Here is an 18,303-nt window from a genome sequence, read left to right on the forward strand (position 1 = left end):
TATCAAAACTCATTAACAAGAGTAAGCGACATCTGTAATCTATATCATTTTTATTTTAGTTGATTCATTTAATTATGATCAATGCAACAAAACATAAACATAATAATATTTTTATTTAAGAAAGATACAGTTGCATAAGGTACAATTTACAATTTTTACAATTTATATACAACGAGGAAATATCTGCATTACCATTAGTCCCCAAACCAGGCCAGACCTGTATCTTATAAAGCAAAGCTTAACTCATTCCATAGATGGAACTGCTATGGACAAAATTATAAGATTGTTTTACAAAGTAGTTGGTTAATAAAAAATAATGAAATAAAAAAAATCGCAACTTCTAACATATATGTTACTCCGTTGAGGATGGAATTCAATGTGATGTAGTTAGGCCATTCTTTAATTAAATAACTAACACTAAGCGTAACGCTATTGAGTCATTTATAATGAGTCTTTCATACAATAGCTGAATAGCCAAATAGCCGGCTATTAAACCATAAATAGCCATGTTCAATGAGTTATTTAAATTTTGGCTAGTTACCCATCGCTATTTTTTATGAAATATGGATTGTGATTTTTGATCGGTTATGATGGTCGGTTAATTTTTTTTATGCAACATAAAATAGCAAACAAGCTGACGGCCCACCTGATGAAAAGTGGTAACCGTCGCCTATAGACATGAGCAGTACCATGGACATAACAGAGTATACTGTTTCGCCCATGCGTGCCATTTCTGAGGACTTAAGTGTTATTCCTCTGTACCCAGTAAATTCACTGTCATATCTTATCCTTTAAACCGAAACAGCCATACAAACACAACTGATTCACGGTAGAAACACGAATGGGACAGAGGTGCCCAAGCAAACGACTTTTGTATAAAGTCTCCCTCTGGTGAATACTCTTATTATCGATTGTTACTTGATTTAACTGGTAATTAATCATGCAAAAACACAAAATATATATGTATAAAGTGCTATCAAATATTTATCGATAATAAATATTTATATATTATTTATTGACTGTACAAATACAGTTCTATCTATCTATCCAATTCCTTTGTTACTATTTCCACAATATATAGACACCATTTCACTACAGGAGAGTGTACCTTAACAACATAGCCAGAGATAATACCAACAATAGTGAACTTTCCTCCACAAAGTGATCACTCGCAGTCAACCTAACGTAGTGGAACAGGAAATATTTACAATACATTGAACATTCATAATGTTATTTAGGTATCGAATGTAAGACAATGTTTTCTCATAATTAGTGCTCGCTCTATGTACAAGAATGTGAACATAGTAATAGAGACTGCCGTCTAAGACGTTTAGCAGTAATTTTCTACTGTATTCGCATAATTGTTAGTCGCGCACACCAAATACAAGGTTTTGGCTAAAAGCGATCCGGAATGAGTCAGATTTGATAGAGATCAGAGTCTCTAGACAAGTGGCCACATAAAGAGACGAAAAGAGCGAATCAGCGATCAAATTTTTACTTATACTGATTTAAAGTTTCCTCTTGATTGAGTCATGGTCTAGTCCGTTTATTATTTTTGACAGACTTCAAAAATATCCGACTTTTTTAATTTATTATGTAATTATGTATTTTTATTACTACATTCTTTAAGTATTGCTCTGATGATTGTTTTTAATCAAAAGAGTTTGCTCCCGTGTCGTTTTCACATGAATTATATTATTAATACATGACAAAAATAATCTATAATCCTTTGGCCATCAACTTTATTGAATTTTGATTTATTGTGCGAGTTTTGCTAGAAGTAATATACGAGGTCTGTCCGGAAAGTTCGTATAAAAGTGTTCTGGAATGCGAGAAAGAGGAGTGGGGAGGCCAGGTAAGCGCAGGACCCCTTCCTTATGTCCCTAACAATGCTTCAGTTCTGGTCTGACCGCCGTGCGGTGCGAACTGGCTTGTCACGCCATCTGTGAAGTTACCTCTTAACGAAACCCCGTCGGCATGGAGCCCGCTTCCGTTGAAGAGCAGCGCGTCGTAATCAAGTTTCTCTCGAAACTCGGCAAGAATGGCCGTGAAAGCAAAGAGTGGAAGACATCCGGGGAACCACGAACAAAAAAATCAAGAAAATCCCGCTCAAATGTCAAGACAATGTTGATTGTTTTTTTCGATGTTCGTGGGATTGTCCATCAAGAATTCGTCCCTCCAGGCCAGACAGTTGATGGAAAATTCTACGTCGATGTGCTCAGACGCCTCAAAGCTCGTGTGGCACGAGTTCGTCCAGAATTGGCGCGAGAGGGGCGTTGGATTCTTCACCACGACAATGCCCCTGCCCACACCTCTCTTGTTGTCCGTGAGTTTTTGAGTAAAAATTCCATTACGGTGACCGAACACCCCCCCTATTCGCCGGATTTGGCCCCGTGTGACTTCTTCTTGTTCCCAAAAACCAAATTGGTACTTCGGGGGCGGCATTTGGGGGACATAAATGAGATAAAAAAAGCTACGACGGGGCAGCTGAGAAACCTACAACCAGAGGACTTTCAAGGAGCCTTCTCACAGTGGAAACGGCGTTGGCACAAGTGCATTATGTCACAGGGGGAGTACTTTGAAGGGGATAAAATTGATTTACCTGAATAATTGTAAAATAAAATTTTTAAAAAACTTTTATACGTACTTTCCGGACAAACCTCGTACATGCAATTCGCTCGCGGTCGGCTCGTGACGCTACCGCTACCGCTACCGCTACCGTCCTGCGCCGCCACCGCCACCACCACTGTCATCGGCACCACTTAACTAATAACGGACGTCGTCATATTGTTCTGATAGAATATCGCTGTACTCGTACTCGTATATAACGCGGCCGGACCGAACATATTTACAGGCGGTTATTTTCGATTTAATTAAAATAAGTATGTATATGTAAGTCCAGACTAGGTATTTATAATTTTATTATCATCAGATTCATTCCACTGAGTTAACAGGAAATTGAATGTTTTGACTATTATAAAAAAGAAATTCCTATAATTTAGTTAAAATTCCTGAAACGAGGTTTTTTTTTTAATTTGGACTGAGTTATTTTTAATTATTATTTGTACATTTATGCTATTTTCTTAGGCAATATAAGTGTAATATTAGCATAAATATTAGAATACAATAATATTATTAAGTATAATGCAAACACTTTAATATAAAATTAAATTACATTGTTATGACACAATTACTTGAATTATTAATAAAAGAGTCACTATTTTCAGGGGACTTTAAAAGGAAAGAGATTTTATATTGGACTTTATATATTTTATAAAAATGCTCTTTGTTATTTGACCATAGGTATATTTAAAAATCTGTATTAAATTAAAATTATTACTACTTCAATTAATTTCGACTCTAATTAATAATAATTTTAAATTTACAAAGATTCTAAAATATTAATATTCAAAGAAATCAGTTAATTATAAAAAATATAAATGGCTGCCACTTTTACTGACATTATTTGTCCATGTTTAGAGTGCACGTGGATCCATAAATATTGATTTTTAATCTTCACCTTAAAATTTTACTATTTCTTAAAACCTCATTCTTTGAAATATATTAAAAATAAATAAAAAAATATTATAGTTAAATAATTAAAAAAGTTACAATTTTCATGTATTTACCTTAATTTGTTTCTTTTCCAAATATGTGTATGTAGAGTATATTAGTGTATAGTAGTGGTATGATGTGATGCGCTCGCGCTCGCGCAGACATCCGGCTGCAGCTGGGCGAGCAGGCGCGCGTGCTGGAGGCGCGCGCGGAGGCGGCGGCGGGCGTGGCGGGCGAGCTGCACGACTACTGCCGCCGCCGCGCCGACCTCGAGCACGACTACGCGCGCGCGCTCGACAAGCTGGCGCGCGCCGCGCTGCAGCGCCACCGCGACCACCGCCACAAGTACTGCCTCCCCCGCCACCACTATACTCAACTCAAATACACTGCGAACTTTCTGGAAAATATAAAATAAATCATGTCATTTTTTCATTTAAAATCATGTAATCACTCTTTATAATGTCATAATATAAAGAAATTATAATAGTTTTTAGGGAAATACCAAAAAACAGCAATGTAATCTACATATTGAAACCGTAAAATTTAAAATACATTGCGCGCCGTCAAAACTAAGAATCGTTTATTATATGGCTGTGGTGTATTTCCGGTGGAAAAATAATAAGCCGTTTGATTTAGACCATTCATCTAAATCAGCTATTTTCGTTTTGGTCAATCTGCCCCTTTCACCTGTATATATTTCTCCTCAGTCGTACACTCTTGACAGAGTGATCGTGATTTTTATAATAATAATAGATCAACAATGAGGCCCTCCTTCGCGACTGAGGTCCTCGCAATGCGTCTCCATCTACTTTTGCTCACAGCCGAGCGAGAGCATTCCACAATAGATTGATGTGTGACCCTTGGACATTTAGACGTTCCATACAATTTTCATTTCGGATGATATGGCCGAAGTACTTAAGAATTCGTATTTGAACAGTCGACGATAATCTTTCTCTGATTTTCAGTTCGTTCAGAACGGAAACGTTAGTTCGAAAGGTAATCCAATTGCAGCAGTCGTCACCAGCACCACATCTTTAGAGCATCAATTTTTCTTGTTGCCTGATCGTCCAAGTTTCTACACCATACAGGAAAATTAGGAAAACCAAACTCATTATATGTATTTTGGTATTTTTCGTGATGTTGCCGTTCTTTCAGATTTTATACAGTTTACTCGCAGCTGTTTTTGTGCACATAGCACATCTCCTTATTTCATCCTCACACCCTTCCGTGATCGTGGAATCAAGTTATACGTGACTCGTAACAACTTCACAGTTGCCGGTTGTCATTATATTTGGTCTGTTATGTTCAACTCTGGCCACGATCATCATTTTAGTTTAGGTTCTATTGATTTCGAGTCCAAAGGAGAGGCTTACAGTTTCCAAGCGTCTCAAAAATAATTCCATGTCGTTCTTAGACTGCGCAAGAAGAGTAGTATCATCAGCGTATCTCAAGTTACACATCCGTCGACGCCAACCGAGACGCTTTCGTCCCACCCGTCCAACACCAGTCTCATAATACATTCTGTATATGCGTTAAACAATAGCGGCGAAAGAATGCAACCCTGTCGAACACCTGGCACCCGAACCTGTATATATATATAAAAAAAAATAATAAATATGAATCTGAAGGTGAACGTTTTCAGCAATCCATACGAGTAAATAAAACATCAAGAGCATCGTTACTGAAACAGAGATAATACTTTTAATATGCAATGAGAGGATTTTAGAATGAAAACTACAGAAAAGATGAGGAGACAGACATTAGCAAAATGTATTTTGAATGTAAAAACAATATGTCATAAAAATATATAAATTTCGAATGACAATAAGAATATAAAAATGTAGGAAGGAGTTCGCTACAGTTACAATAATTAATCGAGCACCTACCCCGCTAATATTTGAAAAACAATACATCTATATTTCTTGTCGAAGATGTCAGATTTGATACGGTATTCGATAAAAAATGTTTCTTGACGTACTTAAAACTCGGCGACGTCGGTGGCAGGCGCGAGCAGTGGCCGCTGACGGGCGCGTTCGCGTGCTGGCAGGCCGCGCTCGAGCACACGCGGGCGCTGTCCCGCGACCACGCCGCGCTCGGCGAGCTGTATGCGGGGCCGCTGGCCGCGCGGCTGCAGCGCGCCGCCGACCACGCGCTGCGCCTGCACCGCAAGTGCCGCGACGTGCTCGCCGAGCGCCACGACGAGCTGGCCGCCGCGCTGGCCGACGCGGGCCAGGCGGCCAAGCTGCACGCCGCCGCCGCCGCCGACTGGCGCGCCGCCGCCTCCAAGCTGCGCGCCGCGCACGACCAGCGCGCGCGCCTCGCCGCCGCCGACCCGCCGCGCTCCAAGAAGATCAAGGCGCTCGACAAGGAGCTCGACAAGGTAATGAGCTGGCGCCGCCCGGCCTCGCCCGGCCTCGCACGCTCGCGCCGGCGCCGCGCTCACCTCGTTTCGTTTGCAGCGGCGCGCGCGGCACAGCGAGGCGCGGGCCCGCGCACTCAAGGCGCGCGCCGACTACGTCCTGAGCCTCGAGGCGGCCAACGCGACCCTGCAGCGGTACTACCTCGACGACATCGCCGACATAATGCTGGTGAGACTCGCGGCCGCGCCCGCCCCGCCCCGCCCGGGGCGAGCGCGGCCGCGTCACCGGGAACCGTTGGCTGCAGTGCACGGAGGTCGGCTTCGAGGCGGTGGTGGGCCGCGCCGTGCGCACGGCGGCCGCGGCCGAGGCGGCGCGCGCGCACGCGGCGGCGGCTGCGGCCGGCGCACTGTTGGCGGCAGCCGACGCGCTGGACGCGCTGGCCGACCGCCAGCGACTCGTGGACGCGCACGCGGCCGCCTTCGCGGCGCCGCGGCCGCTGGCCTACCAGGGCACGCCGCCCGCGCGCGAGGACGACGAGCTGCGCGAGCTGCTGGGTGGCGCGGCGCCCGACAGCGACGCGGCCGCGGACGCTGTGGCCGACGAGCTGGCGCAGCGACTGCGCCAGCTCGAGGACGGCGCGCGCCGCCTGCGCGCCGAGTGCCGCGAGAGCGCCAAGACGCTCGACGCGGCCGAGGCGGAGCTCGTGCGCCAGATGGAGGGCGGCGATGCCCAGTGGGACGTGAGTGGCCTCTTCGGGCCCGGCGCCACGCCGCCGCCCGCGCCGCCGCCCGACGACGCCGAGACGCCGCGTCGCGACCAGGAGGACTACTACCTGCACAAGTTCCGCTCGTACGTCGCGTGCGCGGGTCGCCTCGCGCGCCTCGAGAGCAAGGCGGCGGCGGCGCGCGCGCGCCTGCTGCCCGGCGTGCCCGCGCCGCCGCCGCCGTCGCCGCCGTCGCCGCCGTCGCCTCCGCGCCGCGCCGCCGCGCGCCTGCGCCGTGGCCAGTTTGCGGCGCCACTCGATAACCGGCTGCCCGTAGTGCTGACGTCGTGCGTGCGCGTCATCTCGACGTATGGTACGTATGCTTGGCCGCTCATGCCCATATTCCAAATTCAAATTTTTTAAATCATCTTTATACAGACTTATTTTCAAGTACTTTATAATCGTATTTTTTTTAAATCTACTCCAAGATTCGAAAAGTTGTTATCTGTTAAGAAGAGCTCGCAGGAAAGTCTACAGTTACTCTTTTAAATCTCTGTTAACATTATGTTTATTATTAAATGTACTATGTCTAAAATTACATGATCATTTGAGAAGCCCGAGCATCATCGATTAACATTATGCACATTTGTTATTCATGTAATCGTTTAGTGCAGGGATTCCCAAACTTATGTTGTCTACTATGTTTAAGACTGGTTTAGCGTGTAATAGGCTTTGTTCAGTAGGTATTTTTAATAACAGTTTTAAACTTATTAAAATGTAGACCCAAAATATCCTTTGGCCGATTAACTTTTTCTAAACGATATTTCGGAACAGCAAGTTCGTATTTGTATCTAGTGTTAAGATTATTTAGATCGTTGATTTTAAGAAATAGATGAAGATTTTGCGTATATACAAAATGTTTGCGTATATGTACTGTGAAACTACGGTAAGAATGTTTGTTTGTTGAAGAAGAAGCTAGCTTTTTTCAGTTTATCATGATTTTCACAATCGAAAGCCTTAGATAGATCACTAAAAACGCTATTATTATGAATTATTTCGTTAAAATAATTTCCCTATTGATTCAACATAATTTTCTTAAAAATTTTACGCAGTGCGGGAAGATTGGAAATGAGTCTATAATGTACTAGATCACTTTCAATTTCATCTTTAAAAAGCGATATAATTTTACTAAACTTCATTATTTAATTAACATTAGGAAATTTAGTGTCATCCTATTAAAAATAAAAGCAACAGACGATGCATCAGTTTCAATTATTTTACCAAATGTTTTTTATTTATTTCTTAATTTGTTTTAATAGATATACGCCAAAGATCCTCATAAAATTATTAAATATTTTGCTTAAGCAAAGGGACTTAGCTGTTTTGTAAACCCTTTTAAACGTTTTAAAATACGATTTTACATACTCGTGAAACAATACATCTATTGTATAGTTACTTTGTTGATATAATTCATAAAGGTTGGCCCTAGATTTATACATACCAGACGTCGCCCAGTCGCGAAACTTTGTTTTTACATTTATAATAAAAGTTTTTGTTTTGAATTCACTACTAGCTTCACGTTCAATTACATTTAAACAGTTTTTCACATTCGCTCATTCTCATTCACATGCATCATCCGAGTCATCATTGATATTTTCGAAACAAATCTTTTAAATTCAATTTTACGTTTAAACCGTGACAAATTATTTTTAGTGATCTGCCGACATGTTATTTTTTTAAGGTCCTGTGTCACTATTGTTTTTAATTACGATTTTTGTTTAAAATGATCTGAGCCTAGACAGCTAGAATTAATTTTAACCTTAGCTTCACAGTTTAAAAAAAATGTTATCGAAGCAAGTGGCGGAATTATTAGCGACTGTATGAGGTTCTAAAAATGGATTATGTAGATCTAAATAAATGTGGTTGCAGGGCTGCACCACCAGGGCATCTTCCGCGTATCGGGGTCGCAGGTGGAAATGCAGGCGCTGCGGGCCGCCTTCGAGCGTGGCGAGGACCCGCTGGCGCACGTGCGGGACGCTTCCGACATCAACTCGGTAATACTTAGTGATGACAAGCTCTGCAGCTCTGCATTCCATGTACAATGTGCACAACTCGAATAATAACACAAAATCATATGTTCATTTTAAGAAACGATTTGTTTGTATACCAAACCGATCATTATCATGATTTCAATCTGTATATATCCACTACGATACGTAGGCCTTCCCCAATGTCCCACCACGTGCGATCCTTAGCTTTTCGCATCTATCCATTTCAGTCCGTCTTTTTAATATCGTCGGTCCCTCTAGAAGGAAAGTAGCCCTGCATCTTTCTGTACGCGATCTCAGCTCCAAGATTTTTTTTCTCCATCTATCATTGCTGACTCAATAAATATAGCCCTCTATTACTTCACCTGACATTTATGAGAGCTATATCAATTATTTTAGCGGAATGCGTCTATCAATCTCTTTATTGAAATGGCCCAGACCAAGCTGCGTCACTTGTCCGAGGTATAGGTATTCCTCATACGTTTTGAAGCAGTTTTGGAAATTATTTATAATTCGATTGAGATCCTCCAACGTTTCAGTCAATACTATACATCATCGGCAAATTGGAGATGTGATATATACACGCCATCAATATTAATACCTCGTATATTTCAATTCAGAATCTTGAATACGTCTTCTAGTGTAGCCGGGAATAGTTTAAATGGGATTACGTTTTTTCGGTCTCACATCCTATACACTGGATAGTCTTGGACTGCTGACCCAGAATCAAACGAAGTGTCGTTAACCAAATAAATAGTTTTATCGAATATTTATCCAGCAGAATAGGCGCGTCGTGTACGATATTTTTTTTATGGGTGAGAATGGAATTGTAACCCTGCCTGCGCTATCGTTATGCGCTGGCGGGGCACCACTAAGGGATGATAGGTGAGAATGAAATGCAGGTCAGTTAGTCCATCGTGATCTGAAATTCAACACAATGTTTTCCAGGGAGGACCACGAGGAGGTCAACCTGATAGGGTGTATTGCTAGTAATGCGGAAATTAGACCCCATTACTAACAATCCCTTTCCTCCCTCGTGTAAGATATTGTCAGGAAATTACGTCCTCATACCGAGGAGCGTCGTATAGTGGTAGTAGTAGCGTGTGTGAGGCGGCGCGTGCGCAGGTGTGCGGGCTGCTGAAGCTGTACCTGCGCTCGGTGCGGCCGCCGCTGCTGGCGCCGGCGCTGCAGGAGCCGCTGCTGCGGCTGGCGGCGCTGCCGGCCGACGCCGACTTCGTGCGGCGGCTGCGCGCCACGCTGGCCGCGCTGCCGCGCCCGGCGCTGCTCGTGCTGCGCTACCTGTTCGCCTTCCTGGCGCACCTGGCCGCGCACAGCCACCGCAACATGATGGACGCCTGGAACCTGGCCATCTGCCTCGGGCCCACGCTGCTGGCCGCCTGGGGCGAGGGCGGCGCGCAGCTGGCCGCGCAGAACCTCGTCAACGAGCTCGTCAAGCGCACCATCCTGCACCACGCCGACGTCTTCCCGCAGGACATCGAGCCGCACGCGCTCTACCGCCCGCCGCCCTCGCCGCCGCCCTCGCCGCCCGCCGACCGCGCCGACGGCGCCACCGCGCCGCCCGCCGCCGCCGCCGCCGCCGACGACCTCTCGCTTTACGACGATGACGACGACGACGGTGAGTCTCGTCCCTGTCGTCACACCGGCCGCCGCTGCCCGCTGCCCGCTGCCTATTCTTGCATTTCGACATGATATTATAAAATAAGATGACCCTCGATACTCTTAAATGATTCAACGATTGTTCTTTTTGTCAATTTTCGACGTCCCTCTACCACTCTATAATCATTCTACCATCGTATTAATAAGCTCCCCTCTTTCCCCTGTCGGAAAACTGACGTCATAACTATTAATTGTGTGACTAGAGAAAACGGTGACATAGTGTGACAAAACTTTTTATAAAATCTATAAATAACTGTATTGATAAAAAGTAAATATGGTGCAAAACAAAACTTGTACTTATTATATTTCCAGATGAGATCAGTGAAGACGGCGAGAGTGGAGAGTGGTGCGACCCCGCCTGCACAGAGAGCCACAGGTCTGTGTAATGCTCACCTTTTGTTTACGTATGTACACCTTTTTTTTACTCTGTTGACGAATTTTTCAAGAAAGAATAGATAAATTTCTAATATAGTTGTCGATGCATAAATTAAATTAATCAATTTCTGTCAAAATGTGACATTTGCATGCTATTCTGTAATGGCTAAATAGGCACGAAACTTTATGTAATGTAAGACCACCGATACCTACCCTATTTAAAGCAAATAAATTTATTATTATTATTATTATTATTATTATTATGTACTGCTATATCTCCTTCATTATTCTACTAATTCACTGTTTCACTCATAAAACTCGACCCAGTATAAGTTACGTTTTTTTTTTTTTTTGTCATACCCGCGCACTCAATAACCGACACACTGCCAGTCACGACAAAAAACTCTAGAATCATAGATTAAGGATAGTACGACTACAGGGGGTCTACCATGAAATGAATTTACAAATTTTCGGACTTAATTTCGTGTTTTCGTTCATACAGGAATCGGTACAGTAAATGGAGTTTAATATGTTGTTCGTCATAAATGACTGAAACTGCGCAGAGATGTTGCACCTCTGTGCATCTTGTACCGAATTTATCATGGGGAGTGTTCTGAGGTTGTTCGAACGAACCTGCTGCTGATTTTCACCACCGTACAACCCGCCACAAACTAAAGTTTCATCCCAATCATATGGACGAGTGGCGGTCTTCCACCGTACGTTTTTCAAGGCACTTTCTTCCACGCACAACCATTCTTTGGAATCTACTTCCAGCAGCAGTATTTCCGAACCGATACGACAACATAACCTTCAAGAAAAGAGTATATTCCTTTTTAAAAGGCCGGCAGCACACCTGCAATGCTGCTGATGTTGTGGGTGATCATGGGCGGCGGTAGTCACTTACCATCAGGTGAGCCGCACACTCGTTTGCCCCTGTGTTGTAAAAAAAAAATCCTATCATAAAAGTCCAAAGGAACGATATTTTAACATTTTAAACAATTTGTATTATACAATTTTAATAACAAATTTGTGTTTCGTTCGGCCCCGAAATTTCGGAAATCATTTCATAGTATGTACTATATACGACACGTTTCCACCGCTGGTGTAGAGTAAGAACCAAGTTAAAGTTACCATATAATTTATTATTAAACTACCCACAACACGTACTGTATATTACATCTCTTGTAGTAGCACTAAGAAACTCTAAATTGATGTTTCCCAACGTGGGGTCCACGCCTCACGGGGGGGCAATTTGATAGTTAAGGGGGGGGGGGCAATTAAAAAATTTTAACCTTCTTGTTCAACTTGTACCAAATTTAACAAAGAAACTTAATTAAAAAAAACGCTGTAAATATTTATTGGGTATAATTTCGTTTGACGTTACCAAAATATCAACTGGGTAATAAGAGTCGTCAAGTAAAATTTGTCGAAAAAAATTATGAATAGGGGCATAAAAATTTTAAAAATATTCAAAAGGGCCATGACAAAGAAAAGGTTGGGAAACATTGCTTTAGATATTGTATTTTAACTGGCATTCAATTTAAAGTGACAGAGAAGACATTTATAAGCCACAGTATATGATTCATCCGTGGTTTCTCCAGCAAAGAACATGAAATATGTCTATATTTAGAATCTGATAATGTGACTGTATTACACACACATAATTATACAGTGCGAAATGAAGTAAACAATGTTAAGGAATTGAATAATACTGGACTACAAATATTATATTAGTTGCGCAAATATACATGTGACTTATTTTAAGGTTAATCGATGTGTACGTGGGATGTAATGGAGACGAGCGCTGTGTATTATTAACGATTTACTACTGACAAGCAAGTGTAACAATATGTCTATGGGTGGACACGCATAGTTCATCTGAATGTGGCTAGGTCATCTTCATACATCATCTTTCCACCCTTATTTTGAAACTTGTTGACGAAATAAACAATTTACATAGTATTTATATAGCGAATTAATACAAATCAGCTGCATCTGGATCTATGGGATAAAAATCACTACAGTCCCCACACTGCTATTCTGAACCAGGCAATCGAATATCAACCTTTGATTGCGGCTCCGTGTGACAGGACTCATAATCATTATATATTTAACAAAAAATACCAAGTACAAATAAACGAAGAGGAAAAGGACCTATCCGGTGTACATGAATTACGCATATACACCGATGGCTCCAAAACTGAGAACGGTTCAGGAGCCGGAGTCTTTTCCTTAGATCTTAATATAAACGTGCACATACCGCTTGGTGACCACAGCTCAATATTCCAATGCGAATGTGTTGCAATAACCGAGGCTGCTGCAGCTGTACATAAGCTAGGAATAAATGGTTTTAGCATTACATTCTTATCCGACAGCGCAGCAGTACTAAAAGCATTACGAAACAACAAGACAAACAACAAACTAATAATTGAATGCCACCATTCACTGGATAGGATATCTTCCAATAACCGAGTTTTCCTCCAATGGATAAGAGGGCACAGTGGATCTTATGGTAACGATGCCGCAGATGAACTAGCTAGAAGAGGCTCAGGAACGAGGGTGGTAGGCCCGTATCCACTTCTTCCTCTTCCATTCTCACAACTTCGAATGTGGATTCGTCAAAGATCCGCTAACATACAAAACCAAAGATGGATACAGGCTACTGATTGCAGACAATCAAAATTAGCCGTGCCTACGTTGAATCAACGACTATCAAAACGTTTATTATATCTAGATAGAAAAAACCTCAAAGTAATGATAGGGACAATAACGGGTCATTGTCCATTAAACAAACATCTATACACAATAGGAGCCACAGACAGCCCTCTATGTCGAGGCTGTTTCGACGCCGAAGAAACGGCTGCTCACGTAATCCTGGAATGTGAGGCTGTGGCCCATCAACGTTTAGAAATCCTCGGAACGGTGAGGTCGCTTCATGAGGCCTGTGAAGAACCCAGGAAGCTTCTGCGCTTCTGGGTGGAGCTAGGTTGGCTGCACTAGCCACGACTCATACGCACAATGGCCCAAGTGAGAGGCTAAGCGCGGAAAATGGAGTCTTTTTCACATTTTCACATACATGTCGGCTCTCACTTAAAATATACAGCATAATGCATTGTTTTTCTGGACCGTTTGGAGCATCCCTGTGACGATTGCAGGCTGTCTACCAGTCTGAATTGTACAAGTGCCTTCAGGTGCCTGAACCTGTGACCCCTACTGCGTGGAATCCTCGCCCTCACGTATCGTCACCGTACAATTATTACTATCAACATGAACAGTGCTAGTAGCTACATTTGTTAGTGGCACTTGGCTATTTTCCTAATAGTTACGACGGTTTATGTTTGTGCAATATGACTGCTTGAATAATGAGGAATAAAATACATATTACAGAGCTGGCAGTGCAGAGCGACGGCTGCCGCCGGTGCCGACGCAGGTAATACCAAATATTGGGAAAATATAGCTTTGTAGTATTTCATATAAATAGTGACATTCCGAATTAAGTTTTGCAATTATAAAAAAAAAAAAAGAATTAAAAAAAGTTTGTGGAACAAATAAGTTTTAATAAAGATGATTGTTATTCTATTCCAATACTAAATTGCGCATAATACTAGCCCTACAATACGGCGCATTTTTTGTTTATCCAAAATTGTTCAATGCCACGGAGTTACTGCTCACTCCAAGTCAAAACCTGTGGATGGTTTTCTATAGGTTTTCTATTTATCACTCGTAATAAACTTGTTAATTTTCTTAACAAAATGACTCAAGTAGAAATAGCAAAGGATGCGTTTAGTTGAGAGCCGAGTACATTTCTATCGAGTATCCAGTGAGCACTGCACTTCGGACGTTTTATTTTCTTAACAAGTAGTATTTTCCTAATTAAAAACTTTATATAAATACATTAAAAGGAACGGTAAACTGAGAAGTTAACTACGTGCGGGTGCTCGCAGGCGGCGGCGGCGAGCGTGGAGCCGGGCTCGGCCGCGGCTGGCGGCGCGGACGCCGGGCTGCAGCCGGCGGCGGCGGCGGCGGCGGCGGCGGCGGCGGACGAGGCGGCGCCGCGCCTGGCCGAGAGCACGCCCGACCTGGTGCTGGACCTGCCCGCCCGCGCCGCCGCCGCTCACGCCGGGGACGCCGACGGCGCCGGGGACACCGACGCCGACACCGACTCGGCCGACACGTTCGCGCACAACCGCGACACGCTGCGCAAGCGCCTCTCGCACAGGTATATTTATTTTTAATCGATCGACCCGTCGCGACGATTTTTCGGGGAATTATCCGCGATAGTTCCGAGGGAAGGCTGCCCACCCGTACACGAATGTCTATCGAAATATGCACGGCCCCGTTCCTAGCTGTCTATTTCTTCTCGAATGCCTCCTTCATTATATAAATAATATATATAAATGAATATTAATATCTAGTTGTGTTGCTCCCCACAAAATTCACTAGCGATAGAACTATTAAATTTAGTAAATTTTTTTTCTTTTTTTTTCAAATATTTTTATTAATAGTTCAAGTGATTATGTCGTAACATTTTATGTACATATCTAATTAAATATTGTATCTATAGTAAATAAGAAAGTAGCATAAAATACAACTGAAAATAGTTCAATTCTTGTTGAAAAAAAATCCATTTCATTTCGGGAATTTTAGTTCAACTGTTTAGAATTTTTTTAAATATTTGCAATACTAAAAATAGGGCGAATTGTGTTAAAAAAATGTGAATGTACACGTGTGTATGTTTAAAATTTGAGATATTTATCGGTTGCGAGCGATTACATCGACTCTTCAAGATACGGCGTGCACACTTGTTGTTATAACACTAGTAAAAAGGAAACCAAAAGTGTGGTCGTTTTTAAGGCTCGAAGCTGTATGTATATAATGTAATATGAGCCGTGTGCGACCCGCAGGTCGGCCGGCCGCGGAGGCCGGCGGGGCGGCGGCGGCGGCGGCGGCGGGGGGTGAGGGCGGCAGCCCGGTGCCGGCGCGCAACACGGCGCGCGTGGCGGCCAAGTTCGCCGAGCTGACGCTGACCGGCGGCTCGCTCAAGCCCGCGCTCGCCGCCAAGCCCGCGCTGCTGCGCCGCCCCACGCCGCACCCGCACCACGCGCGCGCGCCGCCCGCGCCGGCCGCGCCGACCGCGCCGACCGCGCCGCCCGCCGCGCCCGCCGCGCCCGCCGCGCCCGCCGCCGACTGCGAGCCGCCCGCCGACGCGCCCGCCTAGTCGCGGCACGGCCCGCCTCGCACGCGCCGCCGAGGGCAGTGTGTAGCTTCGAGTACAACGGTGCGATATATCATATTTTAATGCGTCACCTGACCAAGTGTTCATCGTAATTTTACTATGTCCACGTACGGGATAATAAAATACTCGTGCCGATGTTCGCTTCGAGACGTAGCTGTATACCGTTTGTCCGTGGCGACTGTCTGCACGAGTGAAAACGTTCAGGGTGCACGCTCATCACCCTCGGTGGTAGCGCGGCGTCGGAGTGTAGTTCTTGTAAGTGTCCATCGTTTTATATTGAATGTACTAGTATTGTAAGAGTGTATTATTTTTATACGGGACGAGTGTGACGCGGCGCGACGGCGTCGGACGCGTCGCGACCGAGAATATTTCGGGGTACAAAGTAAACAGAGGTGCATACTTTAAATTAGGATTGAATCGACTGCGGATGACTGTTTATTTTCATATACAACGATTTTGTAATAATGATGTAGTGCATCCTTCTATTTAATTACTACGCGTATGTGTATTGTCTACCATCACGTTGCAACGGTATAAAATTTTTTTTTAATTCGATCAGTGCCCACCCGCGGTGCCGTAGCCGTGCGGTATCGTGTACAATGCTATATAAGGCTATGGGTTACGGCGACAGCGCTCGTGCCGCCTGTGTTTGTTATTAAAGCCGCGGCTCCGGAACGAGAGAACAAAATTATAATAATCAAAATATGTACGCACTCGTTTGTTCTATCTCGTCGGCAGCCTTCCCCGTGGGTAGAGTAAAGAATCTTATTACGCTATCTGTGATATAAATATCGGTCTTATTTTTTTAAAGCTTTAAATGTCGAGTCTTCGGTGAGAAGGCTTTAATGACGAGATAACCGCTCTTAAGAGTACGAACGCACGTGTAGATGTAACGGGCTCGTGCGAGCGTGCGGCTGCTCGACCTTGTCAGTGGTGGTGACCTTATATCGGCAGGCGCAGTGCTCGGAGCCATCTCGTGCTGTTATAGTGTGTCGAATGTGCTGTACACCCGGTAACATGTACTCATTAAACCAGTATTATCAAGATGTTGTTTTTTATTTACTGTATCACACCTAACTACCTGCTGCCTCCTCCATTACTTGTAGTTTGCAAATAATAAGTAATGATGATAACATCCGGCTCGAAGGACCAGAAGAGACTCGCTTATTTCTGTACCACAGGTGGTAAACAAGCATATGGCCCGCCTAATGGTAAGTGATTTCCGTAGTTTATGTACGCCTGCAATGCCGTTGCGTTTCATACGTTGCCGACATTGAAGAAACTAACCCCCGCCCCCCCACTTTTTTTAACAATCCCATCTGTAATCTAGGAAAACCTCGACAGGGAGGTCATTTCATAACCTGACCGTTTGTGAAGGAAACATCTCTAAAACCGCGTTGTATGCGAGTATCCAGGTTCTAAGATATGATGGTGAACATCGACGGAGGGGGGGCCGTCGATGGCATAGGAAGGGATTCTTAGTAATAGGGTCTACCTGACCCATTACTAGCAATACACCCTATCAGGTCGATCTCCACGCAGTTCCCCCTGGAAACCATCGTGGCTCATTTTAGTGGAATTCTTCACGCTAGGCTAGCTGACCTGCTATCATCGTCACCTATCATCTCTCACTGGTACCCGCCAGCGTATACCGTTATCGCAAGCGGGGTTAACATTCCATTATCAACCATTTAAAAAAAACTTGGCATCGATGCCGTGAATTTAATGAACAAACAAACCTTCGAGCACAGTTCGTTGCACAAGTGGTAGAACACGCATAGTGAGGCAAAATCTTAAGGACTCGACACCACATGTAGGCCTAGGATCATCAACAATTCTCATAGCTCGTCGTTTCACCGAGTGGAAGAAATCAAACTGGTATTTTTTTAATGAATGATAATAGAATAGTAACTCCGCCTGCGCTAACAGCATTCGCTGGCGGTGCATCAGTGAAAGATGATACGTAAGGTTGAAAAGGCAAATCATTGCCCATTGTAATGAATACATCTGGAAATCAGCACGAGGGTTTCCAAGGGTGATCACATGGAGGTCGACCTGACAGGATATAATGCTAGCGATAGGACTGGCAGTCCGCATTACTAACACTCCTCTCCCCCCCCCCCCCTCAAACAAGCTGGTATTTAAGTGCTCCCGCCCATAAGTGTCAGCAATACTCCATGTGGGGCCGGATTTGCGATGTATAGAATGTTAGTCGTTGATGGATCGCTCATGAAGCACGCCGAGTTTTTTTTTTGGATGCCAGCATCACCTTAGCTTAGAGGTGGTCACGGACCTGTACGTCACTAGAGATGTCGTCACAAAAGATCCCAATGTTTTTAGAGATGTTAA

The 18,303-nt window shown here is 44.0% G+C and overlaps 2 protein-coding genes across 3 annotated transcripts in view; both read left to right on the forward strand.

Annotated features, from left to right (window-relative positions):
* The window catches only part of LOC113519190 (rho GTPase-activating protein 4-like), a 39,464-nt gene extending 24,480 nt beyond the window's left edge, over positions 1–14,984 (forward strand). Inside the window, exons 2-10 of one of the 2 annotated variants that reach the window (XM_052894412.1) lie at positions 3,717–3,900; positions 5,560–5,935; positions 6,015–6,143; positions 6,220–6,991; positions 8,548–8,672; positions 9,792–10,302; positions 10,656–10,719; positions 14,106–14,148; positions 14,663–14,976. In XM_052894412.1, coding sequence (XP_052750372.1) covers positions 3,717–3,900; positions 5,560–5,935; positions 6,015–6,143; positions 6,220–6,991; positions 8,548–8,672; positions 9,792–10,302; positions 10,656–10,719; positions 14,106–14,148; positions 14,663–14,953 — 2,495 coding nt within the window. In that variant the 3' untranslated portion in view covers positions 14,954–14,976. Of the gene's footprint in view, positions 1–3,716; positions 3,901–5,559; positions 5,936–6,014; positions 6,144–6,219; positions 6,992–8,547; positions 8,673–9,791; positions 10,303–10,655; positions 10,720–14,105; positions 14,149–14,662 lie in introns of both variants that reach the window. The other variant, XM_052894413.1, reaches the window with a different exon arrangement.
* A 616-nt stretch (positions 14,985–15,600) lies between these two features.
* LOC128200546 (skin secretory protein xP2-like) lies at positions 15,601–16,998 on the forward strand. The gene has a single exon (XM_052894313.1). The coding sequence runs from the start codon at positions 15,601–15,603 to the stop codon at positions 15,934–15,936; it is 336 nt and encodes a 111-aa protein (XP_052750273.1). The 3' UTR covers positions 15,937–16,998.
* Positions 16,999–18,303: the final 1,305 nt, after the last annotated feature.

The sequence above is a fragment of the Galleria mellonella genome, unplaced genomic scaffold (genome assembly GCF_026898425.1).
Source record: "Galleria mellonella isolate WM207_F2 unplaced genomic scaffold, CSIRO_AGI_GalMel_v1 utg21, whole genome shotgun sequence".
NCBI lineage: Eukaryota > Metazoa > Arthropoda > Insecta > Lepidoptera > Pyralidae > Galleria > Galleria mellonella.

What these genes read in the sequence shown, in the direction of transcription:
- LOC128200546 (XM_052894313.1), top strand. Translation starts at nt 15,601, where the DNA reads ATGAGCCGTGTGCGACCCGCAGGTCGGCCGGCCGCGGAGGCCGGCGGG.